General features: G+C 41.8%; 5 protein-coding genes across 14 annotated transcripts in view; 2 read left to right on the forward strand and 3 right to left on the reverse strand.

The window, feature by feature from the left end:
- The window catches only part of cald1a (caldesmon 1a), a 163437-nt gene extending 159301 nt beyond the window's left edge, over positions 1–4136 (forward strand). For all 6 annotated transcript variants that reach the window (XM_054800083.1, XM_054800086.1, XM_054800084.1 and 3 more), the window contains 3 exons: positions 95–163; positions 626–662; positions 3049–4136. In XM_054800083.1, coding sequence (XP_054656058.1) covers positions 95–163; positions 626–662; positions 3049–3062 — 120 coding nt within the window. In that variant the 3' untranslated portion in view covers positions 3063–4136. The remainder of the gene's footprint in view (positions 1–94; positions 164–625; positions 663–3048) is intronic.
- Positions 3923–14437, reverse strand: LOC129194744 (dynamin-1-like protein). 3 transcript variants are annotated; one of them, XM_054800089.1, is made up of 19 exons: positions 14221–14437; positions 13071–13212; positions 12679–12725; positions 12539–12610; positions 12271–12357; positions 11746–11908; positions 11556–11676; positions 11236–11367; positions 9592–9798; positions 9317–9437; positions 9075–9230; positions 8914–9003; positions 8299–8391; positions 8096–8149; positions 6392–6454; positions 6022–6153; positions 5799–5908; positions 5433–5592; positions 3923–5351 (listed from the first exon to the last, which is right to left on the reverse strand). In XM_054800089.1, the coding sequence occupies exons 1-19, from the start codon at positions 14320–14322 to the stop codon at positions 5295–5297; spliced, it is 2109 nt and encodes a 702-aa protein (XP_054656064.1). In that variant the 5' UTR covers positions 14323–14437; the 3' UTR covers positions 3923–5294. The 3 variants fall into 3 exon arrangements, with proteins under 3 accessions (XP_054656064.1, XP_054656066.1, XP_054656065.1); XM_054800091.1 differs by lacking the exon at positions 14221–14437 and adding an exon at positions 12935–12963 and having other exon boundaries at positions 13071–13165; XM_054800090.1 differs by lacking the exon at positions 6392–6454.
- Positions 14438–14569: 132 nt separating this feature from the next.
- stmp1 (short transmembrane mitochondrial protein 1) lies at positions 14570–15928 on the forward strand. Its single transcript, XM_054800172.1, has 3 exons — positions 14570–14716; positions 14919–14972; positions 15606–15928. The coding sequence occupies exons 1-3, from the start codon at positions 14702–14704 to the stop codon at positions 15675–15677; spliced, it is 141 nt and encodes a 46-aa protein (XP_054656147.1). The 5' UTR covers positions 14570–14701; the 3' UTR covers positions 15678–15928.
- On the reverse strand, positions 14891–16638 carry LOC129194785 (small lysine-rich protein 1). 2 transcript variants are annotated; one of them, XM_054800171.1, is made up of 3 exons: positions 16534–16638; positions 16367–16406; positions 14891–16293 (listed from the first exon to the last, which is right to left on the reverse strand). In XM_054800171.1, exons 2-3 carry the CDS (start codon positions 16367–16369, stop codon positions 16045–16047), a joined length of 252 nt encoding a protein of 83 aa, XP_054656146.1. In that variant the 5' UTR covers positions 16370–16406; positions 16534–16638; the 3' UTR covers positions 14891–16044. The 2 variants fall into 2 exon arrangements, with proteins under 2 accessions (XP_054656146.1, XP_054656145.1); XM_054800170.1 differs by lacking the exon at positions 16534–16638 and having other exon boundaries at positions 14892–16293; positions 16367–16512.
- Positions 16460–25780, reverse strand: dhx57 (DEAH (Asp-Glu-Ala-Asp/His) box polypeptide 57). 2 transcript variants are annotated; one of them, XM_054800163.1, is made up of 23 exons: positions 25215–25780; positions 24454–24624; positions 23993–24253; positions 23713–23916; positions 22822–23645; positions 22356–22498; positions 22165–22286; positions 21069–21264; positions 20866–20990; positions 20656–20789; positions 20525–20579; positions 20249–20457; positions 20066–20182; positions 19889–19985; positions 19257–19430; positions 18976–19176; positions 18594–18870; positions 18423–18518; positions 18131–18352; positions 17862–17936; positions 17638–17772; positions 17364–17564; positions 16460–17301 (listed from the first exon to the last, which is right to left on the reverse strand). In XM_054800163.1, exons 2-23 carry the CDS (start codon positions 24618–24620, stop codon positions 17158–17160), a joined length of 4179 nt encoding a protein of 1392 aa, XP_054656138.1. In that variant the 5' UTR covers positions 24621–24624; positions 25215–25780; the 3' UTR covers positions 16460–17157. The 2 variants fall into 2 exon arrangements, with proteins under 2 accessions (XP_054656138.1, XP_054656139.1); XM_054800164.1 differs by lacking the exons at positions 24454–24624; positions 25215–25780 and having other exon boundaries at positions 23989–24133.
- Positions 25781–25851: the final 71 nt, after the last annotated feature.

The raw sequence follows: 25851 nt of genomic DNA on the forward strand, positions 1-25851 counted from the left end.
TGTGAGTCTGCTCCACGATATCCATCGGCCGCCGTACACGATGAGTGTTTGGGAACGGAGAGAGCAGTTATTTTGCGTCTTTTTGACTTGCCAGGACCTGAAGCCTGTGGACGTGACCAACAAGAGGAGTTTATGGGAAAACAAAGGCTCCTCTCCAGCCAAGGTAAGCACTGAACAGACACAACGTTAGCTACACGTCTCGTAAATGCTGTTCTAACAAATAATGAATGGGGCGTTCGTGCGTCTCATGTCTGTGGGACATTTCTAACACTGTTGTGACAACCTGTTGTGTTTGTGTTTCCCTCAAAGAACTCATAGCTAATTGATATCGTCATTAAAATGTGGGAAAAGCCTGAAGAGGTAATAGAAAACAACAGAAAGCTTCTTGCACTTTGCTGCCACATTGTTTGCTATCTTGTCATCAGCAGTTGGACACAGGAAGCGGTAATGTTAATACTTTTACCACAAAATGATGTGAGGATGATAACGCAACATAGCGCTAGCACGCAAGTACGCCCTCTAGTGGCTCTTGTGCAGAATAGCAACTGCAAGTTTCTTGCCAATGGCTGTGACAAAGGAGACGCTGTAGACAGGATGGACGTTGATTGTCTGTTTTTGTCGGCAGGTGGCAGGCAGAAGCGACACCAAATCAGTCACTAATGGTGAGTCTTGCTGGGAATAACTTCTTCAACTAACAAATGCACGGGAAAAACATTTATTTAGCATTTCATTCATCAATTTAGTATTGAGTGTCAGAGCCCCTTTCCGCCACTCAAAGTAAAAAAAAATAAATATCCCAATGCCAAATCAGAATTATGGAATAAAAAGTTGAAATTAGGAGATAAGAAAGTCAGTGCGCATGTGCCGAGTGCCTTGTGACGCTCCAGGGACGAAGGCGGCACGTGCGCAGTTTGGAGCTCATAACTTTGATTTATCTCATAATTGTGACTTTTTATCTCGTCATTTCAACTTTTTAATCTCAGAATTATGACTATATCTCAGAATTTGGACATTTTATCTTTTAATTTCAACTTTTTATCAACTAATTTTGACAGAATTTACCTCATAATTATGACTTTTTAATTGTTTTTTATTTCATAATTATGACTTTATTTCATCATTTTGACTTTTTATCTCGTAATTTTGATGTTTTACCGCATAATTTCAACTTTTTATCTCATAATTTTGACGTTTTACCGCATAATTTCAACTTTTTATCTAATAATTATAACTTTCTTATCTCAGAATTTTGACTTTTTATCTCAGAATTTTGACATTTTATCTTGAATTTCAACTTTGTATTGACAACTTTGTATTGACTCATTCTGACTTATCTCATAACTATGATTTTATCTCAGAATGTTGACCTTTTATCGTGTAATTTCAACCTTTTTTTCATAATTATGACTTTTAAATCATTTTGACTTTATCTCGTAATTATGACTTTGTGATCTCACAATTTTGACTTTATCAACTTTTTATCTCCGAATTTTGACTTTTAACATAATTTTGTCTCATAATTTGAACTTTTTAATGATTTAGACTTTTTATCTTATATATGATTTTCCTATCTCAGAATTTCGATGTTTTATCTCAGAATTTTGGCTTTTTATCTTGTAATTTCAACTTTTTATCGACTTAAGCTCATAATTTTGACTTTTAATGGCGTAACTTCAACATTTTCTCATAATTGTGACTATTCAGTCATTTTGACTTTTTATCTCATAAGTATGACTCTTATCTCAGAATTTTGACTTTTCATCATGTAATTTCAACTTTTTATTGACAAATTTTGACTGACTACCTCATAATTATGACTGTTCTCAGAATTTCGACTTTTTACCTCAGAATTTTGACTTGTAATTTCAACTTTTTATCGACTTTATCGCATAATTTTTACTTTTTATTGCGTAATTTCAGCCTTTTATCACAATTATGACTTTTTAGTCATTTTGAGTTTTTATCTCTGACTTTTTTTATCTTAGAATTTGGACTTATTATCTTGTAATTTCAACTATTTATGGACTAATTTTGACTAACTTATAATTATGACTTTATCTCAGAATTTTGCCTTTTTATCTTTAATTTCAACTTTTTATCGACTTTAGCTCATAATTTTGACTTTTTATGGTGTAATTTCAACCTTTTATCATGTGATTCTTTGAGTTTTTATCTCAGAATTTTGATTTTTTTATTATGTAATTTACACTTTTTATTGACTAAAAGTAATTTCAACCTTTTATCATAATTGTGACTTTTTATCTCATAATTATGATTCTTATCTCAGAATTGTTTTGGCTTTTTAGCGACTAATTTTGACTGACTTTATCTCAATTATGACTTTTATTTCATATTAATGACTTTTTTAACCATTTTGACTTAACTCATAATTCTGACTGTTTTCATCATGTTGACTTTTTATCTTATGAGTCTCTTATCTCAGAAATTAGATTATTTTTATATCTCTGAATTTTGACTTTTTATCTTTAAATTTCAACTTTTTGACTGACTTTATCTCAGAATTCTGACTTTTTATCTCATAATTTTGACTTTTTATCACGTAATTTTAACTTTTTAATCATTTTGACTTAACTCGTAATTTCAACTTTTTATCATATTTATGACTTTTTAATCATTTTTGACTTTGTGTCTTGTAATTTAGACGTTTTATCTCACAATTATTACTTTCTTATCTCATAATTTTGACTTTATCCCATCATTTCAACTTTTTATCACATAAATACAACTTTTATCTCGTAATTTGGACTTTTATCTCGTGATTTTTTTAGCTCATAATTTTGACTTTTTATCTCATAACTGACTTTTTATGTCATAATTCTGACTTTCCTACGTCAGTTACTGCTTTCTTATGTCATGACTGTGACTTTTTATCTCACAACGTTGATGTTTTATGCCATAATTCTGACTTGGCGTTGGGATATTTTTTCCTGTCGGTGTCCGCGCGTACTCACAGCGAATAAGATGTTTTTCCTGGATGAAATGATGTTTCAGGTGAAAAGGTTGTCTCATTTGGCTCCTCCCCCTCAGGTATGGGCCACTAAAGTCGGCAAGGAGCCTTTCAAAGCCACGACCGCGACAATCTCAAGACTTTGGCTCGACCACCAAATAATGACCACAATCCCAAAGAGGGAGAGGAGGGACGCCTTCTCAGCGTCTCACGTCTCACGTTCGGCGGCCCCTTTAGGTGCCTTTGCACATTTCCATTTCCTTTCTAAAAAAGAAACCAAATGCTGTGAAGATTGGACTATTTTCCATCCTGCCAGGACACAAAATGAATTAAGCAGTCCGTAGAAACTCCTCCAATTTCATCGCCCATCTTTATTTTAATTTATATTTAAAGCAAAAGCTTCACACGTTTTGTATTCTTTGACAAGCAACCACTTGAGGATAGAATTCTAAGCACTTGTAGAGTTTAGTCACATTGTACAACGGTCTGATCATATCCTATCTTTATTATATAACAAACATCCTTATACTCACAACGTCTTCTTTTATACTCACCAACAAGCAGTGTTGACTATACAAAAAAAAAGACTTAATTATTTATGTTGAAATCTTCACACATTCCTCTTGAAAGCACGTGATGCCTTCGCTGCTTCAGACGCTGACGTATAGATCACGTAGGAAGCAAACTTGAACGCACGCTCTCTCGTATAAATCAGGGTGCCTACACAAGCCACTTAATGTACTTTATCTGGCCTTAGGATTGCAATGATGACAGCTGAGGTACTTGAACGCCTCACTTGAAGGAAGTGTTTACGATTTGTTCTTCTTCAATCTTTTCACATCTCTGCTCCCAAGTCAGACAATCACATTCCACGGTTTCTAATAAAAAGAGCAGGGGAGGTCTGGACCAAAATTAGATATTTTTTATTTTATTACTTTTTTTTTTTTTTACAAGCTTTTTGTTTTGTTTGATCATATTTAACCAGACACTTTGTGTAGGCTCTGCAACGCTACAATACACACTATGGTAATTAGCGTGTGTGTGTGTGTGTGTGTGTGTGTGTGCGCACATGCACACAATGTCACGCAAATGGACACCTTCCAACTGGATGAATGTCAACATTGTACTCTTTGACAGCAACAGCAGTAATAAACACATTGATCTTTCACACCTTTTATTGTTTTGCTGTTTTCATATGAACTCGGGGAGGGGGGGTTGTCCCAGGGGCTTGTTTTTCATTGGCCCCATGGCACAATCTAGAAATAAACCACAAAAAACGAGCGATAAAAGGTATAATGTAGCAATCCTACTACAGTGTATGTAAATTAATGTAACAATATATGTGCTTTACTTTTATGTCAAAGTGGCCTCGATCAATCCTCAAATTCACTTTCATTAAAACTACTGCTAATAAAAGGTACCTTTCATTAAGTACTGCGGAGAGTTTAGAACTCCCAGACCCGATTGGTGGTGGTCTTAAAGGGGTGTGGTTAGATGGGTTTCTGTGTTTCCTCAAATTTGGGGGCGTGGCCAATAAGGGTGTGGGTAACGGAGCAAACACATAATCTTAGCATGGAGCAATTTAAATACTTTGGCCACAGTGTACTTGTTCACGTGTTTGGTCGTTCAGTGATCTTAAATAGTGAAAAGCATCAATACCGGTTATGCTGGCCCTGTGTTTACTCGGTAAATTGCATGCAAGTCTGTTTTCATTTTAAATGATCCCGCAACAAGTTGCGCTGATTCTACTTCCGGGTTCAGCGTCAACCCTAGCTAGAGACTTGCGCCCTCCTGTGGTTGCTAAAAGTAGTGGAATCATTACACCCCCTCGTGGCAATAGATGGCTAGATAGTTGAATAAAAATGACTACAAAAATGAAAGGTTTCTTTATTGTGGCATCACAATGAATTGTAAAGCTTCATTTAACAGGATTTGTTTGTACAGTACAACTAGTTTGTGCGGGCGGTCAGGAGCAGCTCAGTCCATCAAACATCTTGATCCTCGGCTCAACACCAATCAGGTGACAGGGGCGGGGCCAATGCTTGTATGTTTGCATGGTCATATTGGTGGTGTGCCTAATGTAAGTGCAGCAGTTAACGAAGCATCCTAAGTTTCACACCACTTGTAAACATTCGCGCAAACTGCACGCATGCACAGGAAGTACATAAATATTGTCATTTACAGCGTGGACAATGGAGCGACACAACGAGCGGCCAGGAGGAGAGTATTTGTTCCTTCTCACATAAGGTTAAATGTCCTTTGACAACGTTTACAGTTGAGTTTTCATCTTGAAGGTACTTGTGATTCCAGTGCGTTGTGTCAGAGTTCACCACAGGTGTGTTTCTCTGATCTCAGCTATCACCTGGCTCGCTTTCTGCAACGCCTGCAGCCAAAACACAAGCGCCCAGCAGAGGGAGGGTTATTGATTCATCAGAGAGGCGGTCATACGAGTGGGTGAGTTTACCTGGAGCATGTCGGCCGCCTCCTTGCGGCGCTGGGCCATGTCCTCCGACTCGGTCAGCAGGTCGTTGAGGAGGCCCGATTTATAGAGCTGGCCCACCAGCTCGCTCTGGAGACTGTCCTTCACATGGTTGACCAGGAAGTGCATCACCGCCTTGGGCACACTGGGGGTGAACAGATGGAGCAGATGGTTGACGTGGGGCGGGGGGGCTCGCGTTTGACCCATTCAGCAGACGCTTTAAATGCCGTGGCTATGCAAGTGTGCGGCGTCAATTAAAAGGGGCCCGTTTAATGAGCTCTCCAGGGACCAAGATGACATTTAGAATGATGATTGGAGCGTGAACAGCGATGGGAGCCATTTATCTTCTACCTGTCTTGGATGTTCTTGCGCACAATCAGGAAGTAAGACTTGATGAGGCGTTCGATGACCTCACAGTCCCGCTGCTCACGTGACGACAGCTTCCTGGCTACCGGCACCGGCTACAAGTAAGGAAAAGTGGATCCAGTCAGCAGTACGCTTGTCGTCATTGCATTTTACTACAATGACATTTTAAAGCTCTTCACTAGCCACACACACACACACACACAGTTACCACATCCAGCAGGTTGACGGCTCCTTTAAGGGGGCTTCCGGGGCCTGAGCCTGGGCCTTCCTCTCCTTTCTTGAGCATCCCCCTCCAGGTGCCCGTGCCGTCCTGATCGCTGTGAGGCCCTGCTGCTGGCACCTGGAGACATGGAAGGCTGGATCATGTTGCAATATGAATTAATAAGTAATCCACTGTGGGATCCATTGGATGAGAGGAAAAGGGAGCAAGGCACAAAAGAACAGATGAAGAGGTTGGAAAAGAAGGAAGGAAGGTCAGACTGGAGGAAACGCAACATTCTTAGTGCAGGTTCACGTAGCGTAGCGTAGCATCACACAGCATGGCATAGCAAGGCACAATGCCAGCAAACTGTGCCCACCTTGGCACCGTCCGTGTCTGCTCCAGATGCAGGGGGCTCGCCAGCCGGGCCTTTGGCAAGAGACTAAGAAGAGGAACGATGTAGGGAAGAAAAAGAACATGTGCTGTTTGGTTCCTTTAAGGTCCACTGAGAACCGCATACAGACATGCAGTGGTCACTTGTAATTAACTGGTTCCAGACCCGACGGCGATAAATGAATTACTAATTCAATATTAATAAATGGAGTATTTTCGTGGTTAAGGCATAGAAAACGTGTACAGCTTTAACATCATTAAAGCCCTCTAGACATGAAATAACACCCCTATAGTCACTTTAACGTTTGCATTGTCCAATAAGCAGATAGAATCAGAGACAATAAGACATTAAACGTAGATTTACCTGTTAGCAGTTCCTTGTTTTTTTCTGGACAGCGTACTTCCTGCTCGTGTGTGTCACAGTAAATGTGTTCCCGAGGGGACCTCAGTGGCAGGCAGACAGATGTGTGGAGGAGAGGAAGTGACGTCGGAGGTTGAGAGTTGCGGTTTAGCTTGTAGTGGGTCGTGTCCCCAATAGTAGCACGTATTGTTCGATTCTTAGAGGCATCGTTATTATTATCAACGCATCGCAGGCCTCTGAATCATAATCGCATCGGATCGTGAGGTGGCCATGAGATTCCCAGCTCAAATTATTATTTGAGCTGGCCAAGGATAAATCGTTTGCTTTAATATGCATTTCTTTTTTCTCTTACTAATAAGAGGCTGTGAAATGGACCCTGGGCCACACCTTGGACACCTTTTGTTTTTGCCTTCTTTCTTTGTCCTTCCTCCTCCATTTGAAACCCTTCTTAAGTTTAGAATAAAGTTGAGGCTAACTCGCTAGCATGCTATGTTTCAAGCAGCATCTCTTGTGTCCCTGCAGTGATGCGCACGACAGTTGAGCGATGTCTTGTAAACAAAGGCTAACAGGAGTGTAAAGGTGACTAAGGGTGCTATTTCATGTCTGCAGGGCTCAAATCGTATTTACAAAGTCAAAATATTCAGTTGATTAATATTGAATCCTACGTCACGGAAAGTCACTTATCGCGGTCGTGTCTGGAACCAGTTAACCGCAATAGACGAGGGACAACTGTACTTTTTTTTTTGTAGAAAAAAACTGCCAGTGTCTCAGCTCTGTGTTATCGGCGACGTAGCGTACTAACTTTTTCTCTTTACATTACAATTAGTACGCTCCTTTTCTTTTTTTTCTTTTCTTTTTTTTTTAAACAAATATTTCAACTTTCTTCTCTTACCTTTTTTCTTGTAATATTATGTCTTTGTCTTTTTTGACTTCATCGTAAAATTATTACTTTTACCCAACATAATTTTCCTAAAATTGCAACTTTATTCTTTGTTTTGTCTATCCAATATCACAACTGTACAAAACAAATTGGATTTTTTGTCTCTAATTCAATTTTATGCTATTTTTTTCTCTTAATATTATGACTTAATTCTCCTAACATTTTGTCTTTATTCTCATAAAAATTTTTTCCATTTTTGCCCTTGCTTTTTAAGTTTCCTTGTTTAACTTTACTTTTGGAATGTTCCATCAACAGCCCCGGGCTGCAGTTTGGACACCACTGCTTTATACCCTAAAGTTAAGAGGGACTGCTCCATCTGCACCCCTCTGGACACCAAATTTGGACTTTAGAAAGTAGTTTTGTTGGTAAACTATCAGCAGCAAACATACCTTATCTCTTGGCACCGTGGCGGGCAGCTCTCTCATCCGGTTTCTTCTTTGCTCCTACAAACACACATTCCACACATGAGAAAAGCTGTGACACATCCCATGTTACCTGTAAAGGTTACACCAAATATGTAGCAAACAGTGCATTGGTGCACTTGGTCTTACAAAATGTGCATCTTGGCGCATTTGGTTGCAAAAGCACACACCTCAATGTTGTTGTTCATGACCCCGCAGGCGTCTGCAAAGTCTGGGTGTTTTGTGTTGATGTAGGCCAGCTCTATTGCAACCAAGTTGTGGACCTAGCGCAGGGGAAACGAGTGCTTTAACGTTATTTACATTGGAACGAAATACATGATTCAATCCAACAAGTCCTACTGAATCAGTCCAGACGCTTATTTCAGCCAAGCTGCAGTGATGCAGGCTTGTTAATGTGCAATACTGTCGTACATTTCCATACATACACTTAGCATTGTGAGTATGCACAGTAAAATGCAGTGCGCCATCGTCATCTTGGCTACATAGAGGAAGGGGGGGGCTAACCCTTGCAATTCACAATTAAAAAAAGGGAAGAAGAAATGGAAGCAGATAAATACTGCCATCGCCACAGTAATGGCCTTGGGACAGCACTACAGCCCTCAGGAAATACGTACACTGTGCACTGATAGAAGGATTGGATTTGAGACAAAGCCTTCATTTAGTTTTACTTCCTGTTTCTATTACTTCTGCAGCTGCCCTTTTAGGTAGCAAACTTGTCATGTCCGACTGATTGTTGGTGTATTGCTTAAAGGTAGCATAGTCTTGCTGATACAACATGATGGTACCATCTCATTGGTGATGGGCAGTCTCTTTCTCAGGAGGGAGGTGACCACTTCCACAATGGCCTCGTGGAGTTTGGGGAACCTCTGCAGCTCCTGCAGGGATGAGTCAGTGTCAGCAGGAGCGTCAGAATAGGAGAAGAAGATGCAGACTGAATGACGATTACCTGCGTGCTGTAGTTGCTGCAGTGCTGGATGATCCTCTGCATCTCTTCGTGCACCAGCTCCACGCAGCGCAGACTGGGCTCCTCCAGGCGTTTCACCTGCTTCTTCACCAGGAGCTCGAAGGAAACCTCGGGCACAAACAGAGACGGGCGAGGGCCCTGATGCCGCATGGTGAGGGGAGAGATTAGCCATTCACAAGTTAAGTAAATAATAGAAAATCATGGAATCGTGAAACGGCACTCACGGTTGCATTCCTTATGGCTGTTAGGATGTCGATGGTGCTGAGTCCTCCCAGAGGGTCCACACACTCCAAGGTTCGACCAAAAGTCTCATGGAATATGTAACATATTCTGGCTCCCCCACACCTGACAAGCAGCAGCGAGGGGTTATTAGCGGACTCACCTGTCAAGAGTTAACTTCACACACGCAGAACGTGCCAAAACTCACAAGCTGGACTAAATTATTAAATGCTAAAAGCCCTTCTGAATGCCTCAACAGCGTCACCGTGTGGACACTCACAGCTCTGCCGTCTCAATATATTTGGCCGTGCCCTCGATGGTGTTGCAGTACTCTGTGGCAAACTTGGTGATGAGCTGGAGCAAGGTGGCGCTTTGATCCTCCACGGGTTCGCCGTAGCTGCTGAGCAGGGACTGGTACTGAGCGGCCAGGACGTTGATCCGTGTCTTGAGCTCCGGCAGACAGTCTCGGATGTGATGCATCAGTAGCCTGACATTAGGAGAAGGAAAAGGGCACAGCTTCTGTTATACTGCAGATATGCCAAACCATTATCAGAGTTTAGTCAAGCTCCTTTGTGTGCATTATCTGTGACAATGCTACAAAACGTGTACATGTTGGCAAACACACAACATAATAGTTCATCACCATTTCAAAAATGTCATCATGGGGAGGCATTTTGGGCATTTTACTTTATTATTTACCACAGTATGCAAACATACTGAAAATGAAATGTTCATTTAAATGTATCTGATTCAATAATTAAATATGGTATAACATACCATATCTACAGTGGTGTGAAAAAGTGTTTGCCCCCTTCCTGCTTTCTTATTTTTTTGCATGTTTGTCACACAAATGTTTCAGATCATCAAAAATTTAAATATTAGTCAATGACAACACAATTGAACACAAACTGCAGTTTTTAATGAAAACTTTTAATATTAAGGGAGAAAAAAAATCCAAAGCTACATGGTCCTGTGTGAAACAGTGACTGCTCCCTAAACCTAATAACTGCTTGGGCTACCTTTAGCAGCAACGACTACAATCAAGCGTTTGCGATGACTTGCATTACAGCACTGTGGAGGAATTTTGGCCCACTCATCTTTGCAGAATTGTTGTCATTCAGCCACATTGGAGGGTTTTTCAGCATGAAGCGCCTTTTTAAGGTCATGCCACAGCATCTCAATAGGAGTCAGGTCAGGACTTTGACAAGGTCACTCCAAAGTCTTCATTTTGTTTTTCTTCAGCCATTCAGAGGTGAACTTGCTGGTGTGTTTTGGATCATTGTCCTGCTGCAGAACCCAAGTTGCTTTCAGCTTGAGGTCGGCAACAGATGGCACATTCCCCTTCAGGTTTTTTTTGTAGACAGCAGAAGTTAGAATTAAAATCCATTTATCACAGCAAGTCTTCCATGTCCTGAAGCAGCAAAGCAGCACCCAGACCATCACACTACCTTTTCCAGACTGATAGATCTCAATTACTTTCCTTCTCATTTGTTCCTGATTTCTTTCGATCTCGGCATGATGTCTAGCATTTGAGGATCTTTTGGTCTACTTCAATTTGTCCGGCAGGTCCTATTTAAGTGACAGGTGTGGCAGTAATCAGGCCTGGGTGTGTGGAAAGAGAAATTGAGCTTGTGTGTGACAAACCACAGTTAATCACTTTTTCCACACAGGGCCATGTAGGTTTGGATTTTTTTTCCTTTAATAATAACAGTTCCCTTTAAAAACTGAATTGTGTGTTCAGTTGTGTTGTCATTGACTAATATTTAAACTTATTTTGATGATCTGAAACATCTGAGTGTGACCAACTTATCACACTTATAAAAAAAAATAATAATATTTGCTTCTTATTAATATTTGTTAACTTTGGACACAATTAGAATTAGAGGACAATAAATACCACCATTAGGAATTATTATTCCGTTACCTGTTGAGGGTCCTTGCCAGGTATTTGGTCCCGTTCCTGTTAGCCAGAGAGGGATATTTCTTCTGCAGGAAAGCATGTTCATCCCGGATTGCGTCGGCGACTGACTTCTTATTGTTGATATCTAACTGGCTCCTACAAACACATACCAGTCACAGACAGCATTACATTTTCCTTATACGGTACAGTCGTTAATATTTGATGCTGCATGAATAATAAAGCCATACTTTGATTACATTACAGACTCATAAATACAGACTCATAACAGATATTGATCCATGTATCTAGAGTGAAATCCTAATATGTACATGGAGGCGACTAACCTGTTGACCACTCCGATGAGTCCCAGTTTGACAGGAATGACTCGGCCCATCAGCACATCCATCGCATCAGTGCCAGCGTCCATCAGGTCGAGTTTGGTCACCACTGCCAGCGTCCTCCTGCCTGGAGGGACAAGTGTGTCTCAGCATTCACGCATACTTTTTTAAAGGGAAGTGCACTTTGGGTCTTTACCATCAGGATCGACCTCCCGGGCTACCTTGAGGGCCTCCGACGTGGCCATGTCGGTGTTGGCGGCGGTGACAGCTAAAATGATGCAGTTGGGGTTGGAGATGTGCTTCAGGATGAGATCTCTGATCTGGATCTCGATGTCTTTCGGCTGATCGCCCACAGGCACCTGCGACACAGAACTTCTTACAACAAAAGGTGTCCAAAGTGCAGCAGTCAGCAGCTCATTTTTTTTAATTGGCCCACAGTGTACTTACATATTTAGAATTAGTAATGTTAAGAAGAAAAAGTGGAAATGTTGACTCTTAGAAGATATCACACTTAATACCAAGAGGTAAGACTGCTTTTCTTTAAATTTATTTAACTGCTATGCACATTTTTCACCTACATTGAAAAGTGCTTAAACAAAACGGACCCAACATTCTTTAATTTGTCTGTATGTGGCCCTCGATGGAAAACGTTTGGACACCTCTGTCATACAATGATTCATTATAAAAAAAAAAACAACCCAATGGAGATTTAGCACGCTACCTTGGTGATACCCGGCAGGTCCACTAGGGTGAGGTTGACAACATGAGGAGAGAATATCTTCAGATGAATGGGCTCATCACTGATGCCCTGCAGAGAACATAAAATACTTTGACACTTTAATCCAAAATGAGGGGACAACAAACCAATACATGAAACCCCCTGCCAGCTCTGCTACAAGGATTCCCTTCAGTAGGATTATGAACACAAATCTACCTAAATGACAAAGCTTCCAAAATGACCATTAAAACTAAGCAGAGTATAGTCTCACCTTATTATTCCCTGACACTCGCTCCGTTTCTGCTTCTATTTCTTGCCTAATTTCATCAAAATCTGTGTAAATCTGCAACAAAAGCAAAAACCCAATCATTACTTATTCGCAAGCACGTATATTTTTGAATCATTCGTTACCTTATTTTTGGTGTGCAGAAACTTCCCCCACTCTTCGCCTTCTCTGCCTGCATGACACAACAAAAACATTTAGGAAAAAAAACCACAAAATTTAAGAAAACAAGTGTTTGAAAGGGCGACTAGTCTGTGCAGGATGCTAGACCACATCCACTAAAAAAGCAGCGTGAATGGCAGGTGAAATGCAATGAAAAAAGGAGCAGAACTACAAAGCTAATCCCGGTTAATTCGCAATGTGATTCACAGCGATAAAGTGCACCTTTATGCAGCGTTTTCATACTCTGCAATCTGCAAGTGATTAGACAGCAACAGAAAAACAAGTGTGTGACATGGTCTAAATGTACATCCAGTGGTGGCAAAGCATGCATACCAAAGATAGCAATTTTAGTGCCTACCACTGTCCTCAATTTTACGAGCATCTCCAGGTTCGACGTGGACCAGCTGGAGGATGAGAGGCCGCCTGGTGACAATGCCAGTCCCACGGGGGAGCAGGTCTCTGCCCACCAGGCTCTCTAGGACAGAGCTCTTTCCACTGCTCTGGTTATTGCAAAAACAGTTAAAAAAAATTAAAAGTTAAATGAAAAAGCAATATCTCAGCAATGACTGATTGCCTGTTCACCTTACCATTTTCAGGAGTAAATAGTGACAGAAACATTGTCTAATGCAGTGATTCCCAACCCTAATTGAGCCAAGGCACATATTTCACATTGGAAAAATCTCACAGCACACTAGCAGACAAAAATGGCACACCTTTTGTATAAGTGGCTACAGGTAGATATACATCTTAATTAGATATAGATTTGTAGGGGTGCGTACCGAAAGTCGGTATCATAATTGCACCAGTGCCGACATAGCACGGCAGTAACCGGACAGTTACACACAGTTGGCACAGTTGTTGGGAATCACAGGTCTAATGACTAAATACAGAATGAATAACGACTACAATAAATAATAATAAACAAATCAATTAAGGATAAATTATATCAGACACTGTGGTTCTCAGCCTTCTGCTTCCTCCATCTACCTCGTAAAGCATGTGCTTGTTCTGTTTCTTCAACCGCATCAATTTAGGACATTTTTAGAAGCCATCCATAATTTTACTGCGCATATTGACATGATAAAAGTTTTAAGTCTTGTGCGGGCATAGGATGAGGTCACATTTCTCCTCTCTCCCTAAAAAAAAATGTTGTACATTGGGGAGCAGATTGTCGTTTTGTTCATGATTGTATGCTTTTCTAATTGTTTCCTCAACCACACAGCAACAAATGAATGTGGATCACGGCAAACAACAGGGCTAAATGCACCTGTCTTTGATGATAGCAGTGAACTATTTGGCTAAGGGTGTTGATAGCATCCTTAAAATAGCACTGATTGAAGGTTATCATTCAAAGGAATGACACTTAAGTATGTACAATGTAATAAAAGGCTCTTTTGTTTCAAATAAATCAGCACGCGTGAGGTTCATTGACTTCATTGCTAATTACCACTAAGTAGCAGTAAATGCTGCAATCTATGGTTAGTTAGCATGACAGCCGTTTACTGTACCTGCGTCCCCACCACAGCTATCTGTGGGAGCTGGATAATATCCGCCCCCACTGTGTTGAACACATCCTGGAGCTTGTTTATAACAGGAATAAGCGCCTCCATGTCTTCAGTTTGATCAACAACAAAACCAATTCACCGGCTATTTTCGGGATGGAGCCAAAGTCATTCAATGTCTCTCCGTCGCCACCATTGCGACACCAGCTATTGTGACAGGCGTTTCGGCGTGATGGGATTTGTAGTTCTCAAGCAAGACTCCACAAAGGCACAAGCAGAGAACAGGACTACAAAACGTCTACTCTGAAAACAACGCGATGGAACGTTTCTTCGTTTCAACTCTCGCGCATGCGTGTACATTTTGTTGATAACAGCCTAGCTTTGACAGACGTAGCTAGTTTGTGAGATTGGCCTCAAAGCTTTAAGTTAGCGTAATTATTTTTCTTAAAAATTAAGACTGACTTCGCCAAACCTTTAATATTGCACTATGCTACAGTTCCTGGTGAGTTAAACGAACTTTCATCGACGGTTTAGTTGAAAGATGGCTGTTTAGGCTAGCATGGTTTATCAACTAAAAGCTCAACAGTGCTACATTGTCAGGACACGCTCTAAGGCTTTTGTTACGGACCCCAACTTTTGAAATATTACACAATTAATGAATAGTAACTGCCTTGAAATAGTCTGATAAATGTATTGTCTTTTAGGCTGGATTCACCTTGGGCAACGTTGTGGGGATGTACCTCGCTCAAAACTATGATGTAAGTAATTCACTTACAATTAAATATTTTTTTAACTAAACATGCATTCACATACAATAGTATGCTATTATTTGCACACCAAGGTCACAATGCGCTATTTAGCTTTTTTTTAAATTTAATAACAGTCTATTTGCTTATGTCACCCCGGGGAGTCAAAGTTGCCCATTGTGTACATGAATCGTTAGTTAGCAAACTTTATTACAAGACCAATGAGGATAAGAAAACGCAAAAATCCAACCGCTATCTGTATCCATATGGTTTTGTCATTTGCAGGCATTCAAATGCACCAAAATCCCGTGTGAGGAAAGTATGTTGTTCTGTTATTTCGCATTACAGTTTAGAGGAAGTACTGTATCTAGAAACTTTCCACAATCTTGCCATTCCCATCCAATTACTTGTATAAGGATTTTCTGCGCTGGGTGCCTCGTCTGTCACTCGCCTATGAAATTAGCAGCTTTCTGTTCTACATTGGTAGATGACAATAGCACTCGATTGCAACGAGGTCTAGAGTGCAACACTTCCCCCCCCCCAAAACTACCGGTAGCCATGTTGGGGACTATTGCTCTATTGTAACAGAACTATAGGGTAGCTCAATGTCTTTTTGTCTGTTTTGCACATTGTATTGTCATTTAGGTTCCAAACATTGCCAAAAAAATTGAGGCTTTCAAGAAAGACGTGGAGGCCAAGAAGAAGCCACCGGAGTGAGCACCATGGATGATATTTCCAGCAACATAATGCACTCTGCAGAGGATTTATTTATTTTACAGGATTGTGGAACAAGTGTACATTTGTATGGGAGTTGACAGTGCCTGAAACAATGCTTCATTTTTATCTCTATTTCTATGATGCCTACTGGGTTCAAATTCCTTTTTCAATTCCAGTGTTAGCATTTGGCAACTATTGTCTAACAATTAGAACATATTCAGCTTTCAATAAAGTTGCTGATCATTACTTTAGAGTGTCTTATATAAATTAATGCTTCTGCATTAGGTCATTCTACAAATGTGTCCACTTGACAGAGTAGGACTGGTTAAAGCAGAATGAATCCCTTCCACCACTCATTGGAAAAACATTACATTTGCATCTTCCATTTTTTACCCTTTTTTCTCTTGTCCTTCGACCACCCATACCCTCTGAACTCCAAGCAGGCGGCTGCATTGTGAGCAATGTAGTATACGTTTTGCATGGCCGCTGGCCCGAAGACGTCCACATCTTTCTTGGTGACTTTGTCACTAGAAGATCTCTTTTTGCCTGATTTTGGATTCCCAGTCTTCTTGCCAGGTTTGGAGCCTTGGTATCTTGATTTTGTGGATTTGGTGGCCTTTAAAGAATAGACACATTGTCACCAATTTATTAGTTATATAAATATTATACCTGTATATACAAGCCCTTACCATAGTGAGAGGCGAGGTCCACTTCCTGAAATCAGTCCATCTGTTAAATGATACGTTCTTTAGTATGCCTTAATAATCACAATATTACATCTTGTGCTGTTGCTACTAAATCTTTCCCAAAACACATTTTAACATGAGAAATTGTACCCAAAATATAAACAGCTTACCAAGTTTTTCACGCAGGCTGAAATGGCAACAGGAAAAGACTGGCTCCTGGTTTGTGTACACACGTTGTCATAGGAACAGAACAGACTGGCTGGCTTGAATGAGACAGGTCTGACTCTCCCACAAGCCCATCAAAGACATAACGAGGACGTGGCAATGCAATACTGCACTCTTTTAATTGAAATTCTTTGGCAACTCCCTGATTCAAAGAGCCCTTGGAGTCCCGTTGTGTTGGTTGACATCAGTGTAACGTTTAAATACATTCAGTTCATGTTCAATATGTGAAAACCATGCACACTCAATTGGATCACAAGATAAGATATTCTTCGTAGCACATGCATAGTTTTTGTTTACCTATAAACATTTGTGCAGCATCACTGTAGCTGTGAGAGCCGTGACCAACAGAGGAACTCACTTCAAGTATCAATTTGAACATGCAAGTCTATAACAAGAAGAAAGAATAAAGTCAGCTGAACTTCTACCCGGATGCCAGGCAATTGTCGGAAACAATGTGCCTGTGCTCATTTCATTTTAGGACCACCATACCCATAGGTGCACAGATGGACACATGACGGACCTTACTAAGCCCAAGAAGCAGAAAAATAATAAGAGGAGAAGCAACAAAATTACTGTGTAGACACAAGGTTGACGATCATGCGGATGATGCGGGAGCCGCGGGGGCAGCTGCACAAGTCCATGCTAGGGTTCTTGATCTTGTCCTCCAGTAGGCAGTCCAGCTCCCAGCGCAGCTCCTTCACCAATTCAGCCACCTGTGCAACCGACAAAATTCGATATCACTGAATACAGGCAAGTCCAAGCAAGTAAACCTGACCTGGTGAGAATCAGCAGCAAATCGAATCCATCCATCGTCGAGGGAGATGACAAACTGGCCCTTGTGCAGCTCCACGTTGACCTGCCCGCCTCCAAAGAGCACCAGAGCGTAGACAGACACCATGCTGCAGTCCCGGATGAAGACCCGGCTGGTTTTCACCTTCTCCAGGTAAACCAGGTACGGGCTGGCATACAGCCGCACCTTTATCGCATATGGAATGCATGTTTGTCACATACAAGACTATACATTTTGTGCATTTCTTCGCCTCACACACCATGTAGTTGACGGACGAGGGGTGAACATGGACGCATCCATCATTCTTGGTCATGAAGCGTAGCTCGTTGGTCTTGGGGGGCATCTTCACCGCTCCCTTGATGCTCAACGTATAAATCCCCTGAGGAGATTGGACCTGGTACAACAAATTAAACAGGACAGAATTCAATAAAAGTATCAATTAAGGATTTATTTTAACATTAAAAAGAGGAAATAAGCATGCACCTGCACCACATTAGGATAGAGGGCAGCACAGAGAAGAGCAGATATCAGATGGATGTTGTCAGCATTCAGATTTGCCTGCAATAGAGAAGAAATATTTGATGTGTTTAACAATGCTTTGAAAATGTCCCATATTATATTATTTTAAATTCAAAGTCTGAGGATTTGTATTGGAAGTGTGTTGGCCAAAATACAGCCTTGATGCTGGAATTTAGACACTTTAAAAGTGCGTATTGTAAGCCCTACTGGTAGCACGCTGATTAACATGGTACCTCAGGGCCAGTAGCCTCTTGAATCCCATCAGAGCCATTGGAGCACAGCCGCTCAATCACTCTGGACCTCAGCTTCTCTTTGATGAAGCCGATGTCAGACAGCAGCTCGGCAAACTGCCTCTTCAGACAAGCTATTTCCTGCAAGACGCGTGAAGACAAGAAGTTCTCCCGGCAGTAGCGGGAGCCGGCATTATTGCCTGCCTTTTTAGCATCACACCAACCCTAAAAGACGCAAACACATTTATCATAATCAGAAAGAAAAATCAGATTGCATCTCTCTTTAGATCTGTACCTTATATGCTTGCAGCAGGGCCAGATGGTCACTACTGGCCACCGCAAAGGCCAGTTTCCTCTCGTTAGCCTCCTCACGTTTGTCCCATGGCGACACCTTGACGATATAAATGATAGCATCACATACATGGCTCTATAGTAATGTAAACAATGGCTTCTAAACCAGTCTTACAAAAGGTGATTTGAAGGCCAGACTGGCAGCGATGGTGAGTGCTGGGTCAAGGCAGCGGAAGATGGCGCCAAACAACATGAGCTTCCCCACGCGCACGTCCACAGGCAGGCGGGCCAGGTGGTAGCCCAGCGGGGTGAGCTTCTCCTCGGCGGTTAGAGCGCCCAGGTCCTGCAGGCGTTGCTTGGCCACTTCTAAGCTTCCGGTGGCTGGCGGCTCGATGAGGCGAGAGAAGACGGACTCCAGTGTGTGCTCTGCAAACATATCCAGGATCTTGATGCTGTTAAGAGAAGATGAACAGCTCAGAACCTCATGAAGCAAATGTACACAAAGCATTGTTTCCAAGCTATTTTTGCTGCACAAAGAGCAAAACAGATGGATCTACCGGAGGCAGAGCTGCTCCAGAGGAACTCTTTGGATCTCAGGCAGCTGTTGAGGTACCAGATGGTGATGGAAGCAGTGGCTGGTGAAGAGGTGGAAGCATAGCCCAGGCCCCACGCGACCTGCCCTGCCTTTCCTCTGAAGCGCATTGGCCCGAGAAACCCAGGATTCCTCCAAGCTCTCAATGCTCTTTGATGCATCGTACCTGAAAAGGGCACCGGCACACTTCAACGTACACTCACAGGTTTGCCGACAGGTGACAGGTTTGCATGTGACAAAGCCTACCTTTTTTCTTTCATCTTGCCAGAGTCGATGACGCACACCACGTCGTCAATGGTTACAGAGGTCTCTGCAATGTTAGTGGAGATGATGATCTTTGTGATGCCCTCAGGCGGATGGCTGAAAACAGCCTGCTGCTCCTCATTGGACAGACTGGAGTGAAGTGGGTACACCACGCAGCTGATGTCGGGGACACACACGCACATACCTAAACTCATTATGTACAACATCTTCATTTTTTAAACTTACTGACAAGAGTTTCACACCAACAGCTGAGTAGCAACATTTTAAAGTGCATGCAGAGGTAGATCATGCTGCTGAATGCTGACCACTCATGATGCTTCAAATGCGACCATCATCTTGTGGCATTAATTAAAAGACAGTTGAACCAGTGCAAATTAGAGACTACAGACTGTATAAGATTATATTTTGAGACTACAAGAGACTCGAGCAGTTAACTGAATGGAGGCATTAAGTCGAACATTCACCGTACAAAAAAATACCACATGGTATGTTGTAACCTATTGTATAATATAGGCTATGATCACATACACAATTTTTTTTTTTTTTTTTTTTTTAGAAAATACATTGTGCACATATTTAGTCAGACATTATGTTAGAAAAAAATGGACACATACCTGCTTGTGTACTTGTTGTTGAACTTCCTGTTTGACTGGAGCTGCTCATAGAGCATCTTGATTTCAGCGAGGCCTGGAAGAAACACCAGCACTGCACCTGGAGTAAACAAAAGAACCATCCCAGATGGACATGAAATAGTCCACATTAAATATGCACAGTATTGCTGTGAATCTCACTGTTAGGGGAATCGTCTTTGCCATCTAAAATCCACTCCAGCAGACTCTCAATCAGATCCATGTTGATCTTGTCCAGGTCCATTGTAGAAATAGTCTTTAGCACAGATGTTTTATAATCTGCATCAACAACAAAAAAACTATTAAACGCACTTATAGTTATTTCACAATCATTTGTTATTTTACCTCTGTATCTGATAGAGAGTTCCTGAAGACTAAGCTTCTGGTCCGGGACAGAATCTTTGACAAAGTCTTTCTTTGAAAAAGACATAAAGTTCCACACATCGTCCCCCAAGGTGTCCACTACATTCCTTGGCTCTCCTTTTCGTCCTTGCCCACTCGCAGAGTTCTGCTTCCCTGAGCGCATGTAAGGACTCCCATCCTCGATTGTGTATCTTAAGACATTGATTGGAGACATTTGCAACACTTCTATTCAGATGACTTTCATTAGGAGGCACTTACCGGGTAAAAGAGATCGCATCCTCAAGAAAAAACTGAGTGACAGGGTACGTGTGACCTGCACAGGAGGTATAAATGTTCACTGAGAGATCAGAAGAACATATTATATCTGGATTCTGCATAAAATATATTACCAGGTATATGTACAGTTGGACAGTTGTAGAAATATTCAGAGAAGAGGTTGGCATTTAACGTGGCACTCATGAGAATAACCTTCAAGTCTGGTCTATTAAGGGTTAGGTCTTTGAGCACCAACAGGAGGAAGTCACTAGAACATTCAAGAGCAGCAACCAGTAAGTAACATGTAAACACAAATAAGGAAAATACTTGCTTGGCTTGCTGACCTTTCTTCTGTGCGCTCGTGTACCTCATCTACAATGACGTGGGTGACACCCTGAAGGTCCATGTCACCTTCCAGCCTTCTTAGCAACACACCTGTGGTGCAGTAAAGTAGCCTGGTGGCAGACGTCTGACAGGAGGGAGAAATGAGCGTCTAATAGGCGATTCATTTCCTAAAAATTCAGTGTGTGTGTTTGTGTGTATATACCCTAACACTCTCCAGGCGAATCTGGTAGCCCACGGAGTTACCCAGACTCTCGGCACGCTCCTGCGACACCCGCTGGGCCACAGAGATGGCGCAAATGCGGCGCGGCTGAGTACAGATGATGTTGGCCACCTTGTCCGCCGGACCACTCAAAGAAGCATCCAGGATGAACTGGGGGATCTGTGTAGTCTTGCCGCAACTGGAGACAAATGAGAAGAAACACAAATGAGACACATAACAAATTCTAATAAGTTTTTTGGGGTCTAGAGATTTATGCAAGAGAACATAGCATTGTCTCTCTCTTCTCTCTCTCCCCTCTGTGTTGGGCAGAATGCTCTGCAGACCGCTCTTTCAAAGAGTATTTTAGAAGCTTTTCGGAAAATATGAGCCGATAGCAGAACAAATTTGTGTTTTGTTTTTTTACTTTTGGCCCAGACCTGTAACCCTACTTTTGGCCCACCCTGTGTGTGTGTGTGTGTGTGTATAATATCACATTGTAGATCTAAATTAATGAAATATTCTGCTTAAATATTTTGGTCTTTACATAGTTTAATGTGCTGACAACAACTTCACACAAAAATTATCAACTGAAATCAAATTTATTAACCCATGCAGGTCTGAATTTGGAGTCACGCTCAAAATTAAAGTGGAAAAAGACACCACCTGTTGTCTATTCCATTTGCTCAACGGCATGTGAAATTGATTGTCAATCTGTGTTGCTTCCTAAGTGGACAGTTTGAATAACGGCGCAACAGTTTTGACTGAGTGTGAATTGAGTGTTCCCTTTATTTTTTTGAGCAGTGTGTGTGTGTATGTATGTGTGTGTGTGTGTGTGTGTGTATATATATATATATATATATATATATATATATATATATAGGCCTATATAATAAAACTAAAATTTACATAAAACAATAATTTTTAATTAATATAGTTGAATTATTATGTAGAATTACATATACAAAATATATAATTATACACAAAATATACAATTTTATAAAAATACAATAAAAATGTAATATATACATTTTTTTAATTCTGCGTCATATTACATTCTGGTCAATACGGTCAGTCTTTGTGGCTATATTGAGTGACCCACCCTGTCATCCCGCTGACGACCAACACTTGACACCCATTCAACAGATCGAGGACGTTGTCTTTTTCATCCCATGCTGGCAGCTTCATCCTCTCCTCCAGCATGGACTTGAACCGCTTGGATGACTGTGGAGTAAATACACAAAAAATGACTCAGTGCATTAAAATCGACACAATTTTTTCCTCTTGTTGTACCTGTTTCCTCTGGAAGTCTCTGCACAGTTTGCCGTTTTCTTGAAGTAGGTTGGGATTAATGGCCACCTTCTTCCTAAGGTGTCTCTCCTCCTCAATGGGAAGAGCGTCATCATCTTCTTCCTGCTCTTCTGCTTCTCCAGTCCCTGTTACACAAAAATTCCCTTGTGAACCCATTTACAGTGCATACCAAAGCAACACAAAGACGCCGCCTCTAACCCCTAACAATTACCAATAAAAAATTAGACGTGTGTTCGAACAGAATGGAGCACACTGTCACTTCACACACACAAAAAAAAGAAAAAAGCTCAGTGTTTATCACACATTCAGGTGGGCTGCCACAAATACATTTGGCGGTACCTGTACCTGTACATATGTCATTGCCAGTTATGCAAATTAGACAATGATGCCACTACAAATAGAGTGAAATTCTTTTGGAAACAATGAAGTTGGATATAAAATGACTCACGGTCTACTGTTGGAGTGGTCCTTCTCATGGGACAGATGCTTTCCTCCAAAGCGTTGCTCCTCACATTCCTCACTGGGAGAGAGGGGGAGGGAGCCACCACAACAGGTGGCGGCGTACTGTATTTGTGATGAGGGCTGTCCAGCAGCCCCCGCATGGCGTCCTCGTCCTCGCACAAGCTGACGAGAGTGTAAACGACGGGTTCCCCCTTCTGGGCCGCGACCAGCGCCTGCGCGAACAACACCTCCGTCACGGTGAGTCTCCCCGCGGCTCCAATGTGCTCGTCGTTGGTGCTGAAGGCGACAACCGGTGCTTGAGCTGGGTAACGGTTTCCTTTCGGGAAGCGAACTTCCAGTTCATACTCAAGGGGAGAGAAGCTGCTGATTCCAGCCTGAGCTGGTCCCTGCAAGTCCGGTGGGGCTTGGATTGGAGCTTGGTGCTTGAACTTACACTTGCTGCCGTACCTGCAGCCTTTGCCTTTTAAATAGAACTGGCAGACTTTTTCAGAAGACCGTCCACTAGGCTGACTCCTGCTGTAGTTTGTGCTAATGTTTTCTGTAAGAAATAATAGATCGAGGGTTATTACCCACACCGAGTTGGCAATGCGCTCATTGAAACGGTCCCCAAAAATAGCCGCCAGTGCCAGAGCTTCTTCCTGCCTCTGGTTCAGACACTCCTCCATGGACATTCCTTCCAGGACGTGACTGAACGCTTCCTGCTTGTTGCACTCGGAGTAAACTTGATAGAGGAGCTTCTCCAATGTTGCTCCAAATTCCCCTCCTTCTGACTCCAGCGCCTGCTTGCTGCGCTCCCTATTAAAGCCATACCTAGCAAGATGAGCAGAGGTTAAAGGTCAAACCCATCAAATACCCAGGTACCAATGTGCATCATCACCTGCAGAGTTTGCCAATAGCAAATAAGGAGACGACAGGCTCGGCAGGAGGACGTTCATGGTCAGACTCGTACTCCGGGCTCTCTGCTCTCTCCACAGGCTCATCACTGGTGGCCCAAAACTGGCCTTCCTCACGGTGGTCCAGCTCATCGTGTTCTTCCTCTTCCTCCGCCTCCGCCTCTTTTAAATCATCTGAACCAGTCTCACTAAGGCATACAGTATATGCTAGGGTGATTTATGAGCATTATTTAAAGTGAAAAAGAATATGAGAAACATACTCACTCATGGTGTTCGTCAAAGTCGCGGGTCCGCAGATCCCACAGCAGCTCCTTCAGGAGTTCCTGGTTCTTGTTAGTCATTAAAATCTTCTGCATTGGCATGCTGCTCGTCTCTGCTCTGCTGCTGTCACCCGCCTTTCTGTATGGTGTGCTCTTAGCCAGCGATTTTGGGAGAACAGCTCTGCTGTCTCGATCTCTACCTCCCCGTCCGCGATCCCCATTCCAGCCACTCGCATTGCCAGTGCCACCTCGTCCTTTGGCAGGTCTGCAGCAAAACCCCCAGTTAATACATTTCTAATGATTCATTTCTCACAGATCATCTATACCAGTCTTCCTCAATCTTTATAGAGCAAGACACCTATTTTACATCACAAAAATCTCACAGCACACCACCAAAGAAAACTGTATGAATAACAACAGGTGGATACACAGTGGCACAGTGGTTTGGGAATCACCGGTCTATACCTGCTCGATCGAGGTGGTCCAAAATCAAGACTGAAATCGTAGTCATCATCCAAGCAGCAACCTGCTCCTTTTCTTCCTCCGCCGCCTCCTCTACCTCCACCTCCCCTTGGCTTGTTAAATTTCCCTCCTCCTCTGTTGGGCTTGCCCCCTTTTTTCCTGGCACTCATTTCTCTGTGAATAGATGCATTAACAGGAAGCAGGATCAACTAGGGTTAAATGTATTGTTCAATTTATTTATGTTTATTTATTATTTTTGTATTTCTAGTTGCAGTATTTATTTACTTATAATTTTTTTATCAATTGCATTTATTTACAAATTATTATTTTATATAGGACTTTAAAAAATATATAAGCCATCTATAAATTGTTACACATTGCCATTTTTTTCTGTCTCGTAGAAAATGGGAACATATTCAACACAGGAATGAACAAACTATTAGTAATTGCAGAGAAGGGGTAGGATTAAATAAGATCTGCTTCTTCCTACTCCTTTTCAGACATGCTGAATTGTGCAAGTGTAAACCAGTGATGTTCCTCAATGTAAGTTTGTTGAGCATGTTTGAAACAAATAAACCATAACCAACTAGCAGCTCAGCTTCGGACCCCATGGGCCTACTGACAGATTAAAGATAAAATAGAGGATTTACAAGTGTTGATGTGTTAAAATATTTTCGCAATGAATAAGTGTCAACAACTGCAAACTACCTTAGACGCATGATCATCATGACTTTCTGACATCTCATTGCTCAAAGCTCACTCACCTCCAATCAAAGTCCCGGTATCAGACAGTATCCAACAATCTCAATAGAGACAAAGGCTACTTGTGTGCAGTCGGCAGCATCCAGTGCAGAGTGGCTCATAGCTGTGGGCCCCCTTGTTGTGAGGTACTTTTTAAAGCTTGGACCGTGCGAGTAACGCGATGGTGGCTGCTGACACATAGCCCTAAAGGCTACAATTATGCAACTGAGCGTGTGGCACAACTACCCAACCAAGGCGATGTGTCCACTTAGGTACATGCCTGGCTGACTATCAGTGCGATGTTGTGTGAAAAAAAAAAAAACTCGTTTGGAATAAAGTGTACAAAAAAGTGCCTGTTCAAGTTGTCTTTACAAAGCTCAGATAAGGCTAACGTTAGCTAGCCACCAAGCTATTGCCACAACAAGTCAAGCTAGCAAACCAGTGGAGGCTTTCTCACTGTCAAAATCGAAGCAACTGGATTCTAAATAACGCCCGAGGATAATAACAAAGTGTCAAAACAAATATAAAGTTGAAATGTCGTCATAAAGTAAACTTTACAACCGAAAGACAGCTGTGGGATGCCAGGTGCATGCTCCTCATTTATTGGTCAAAATGAGTTCAACATTTCATTTCCGGTACTTTTTCAAAATTAAATGTAAA

The sequence above is a fragment of the Dunckerocampus dactyliophorus genome, chromosome 15, assembly GCF_027744805.1.
Source record: "Dunckerocampus dactyliophorus isolate RoL2022-P2 chromosome 15, RoL_Ddac_1.1, whole genome shotgun sequence".
Classification (NCBI taxonomy): domain Eukaryota; kingdom Metazoa; phylum Chordata; class Actinopteri; order Syngnathiformes; family Syngnathidae; genus Dunckerocampus; species Dunckerocampus dactyliophorus.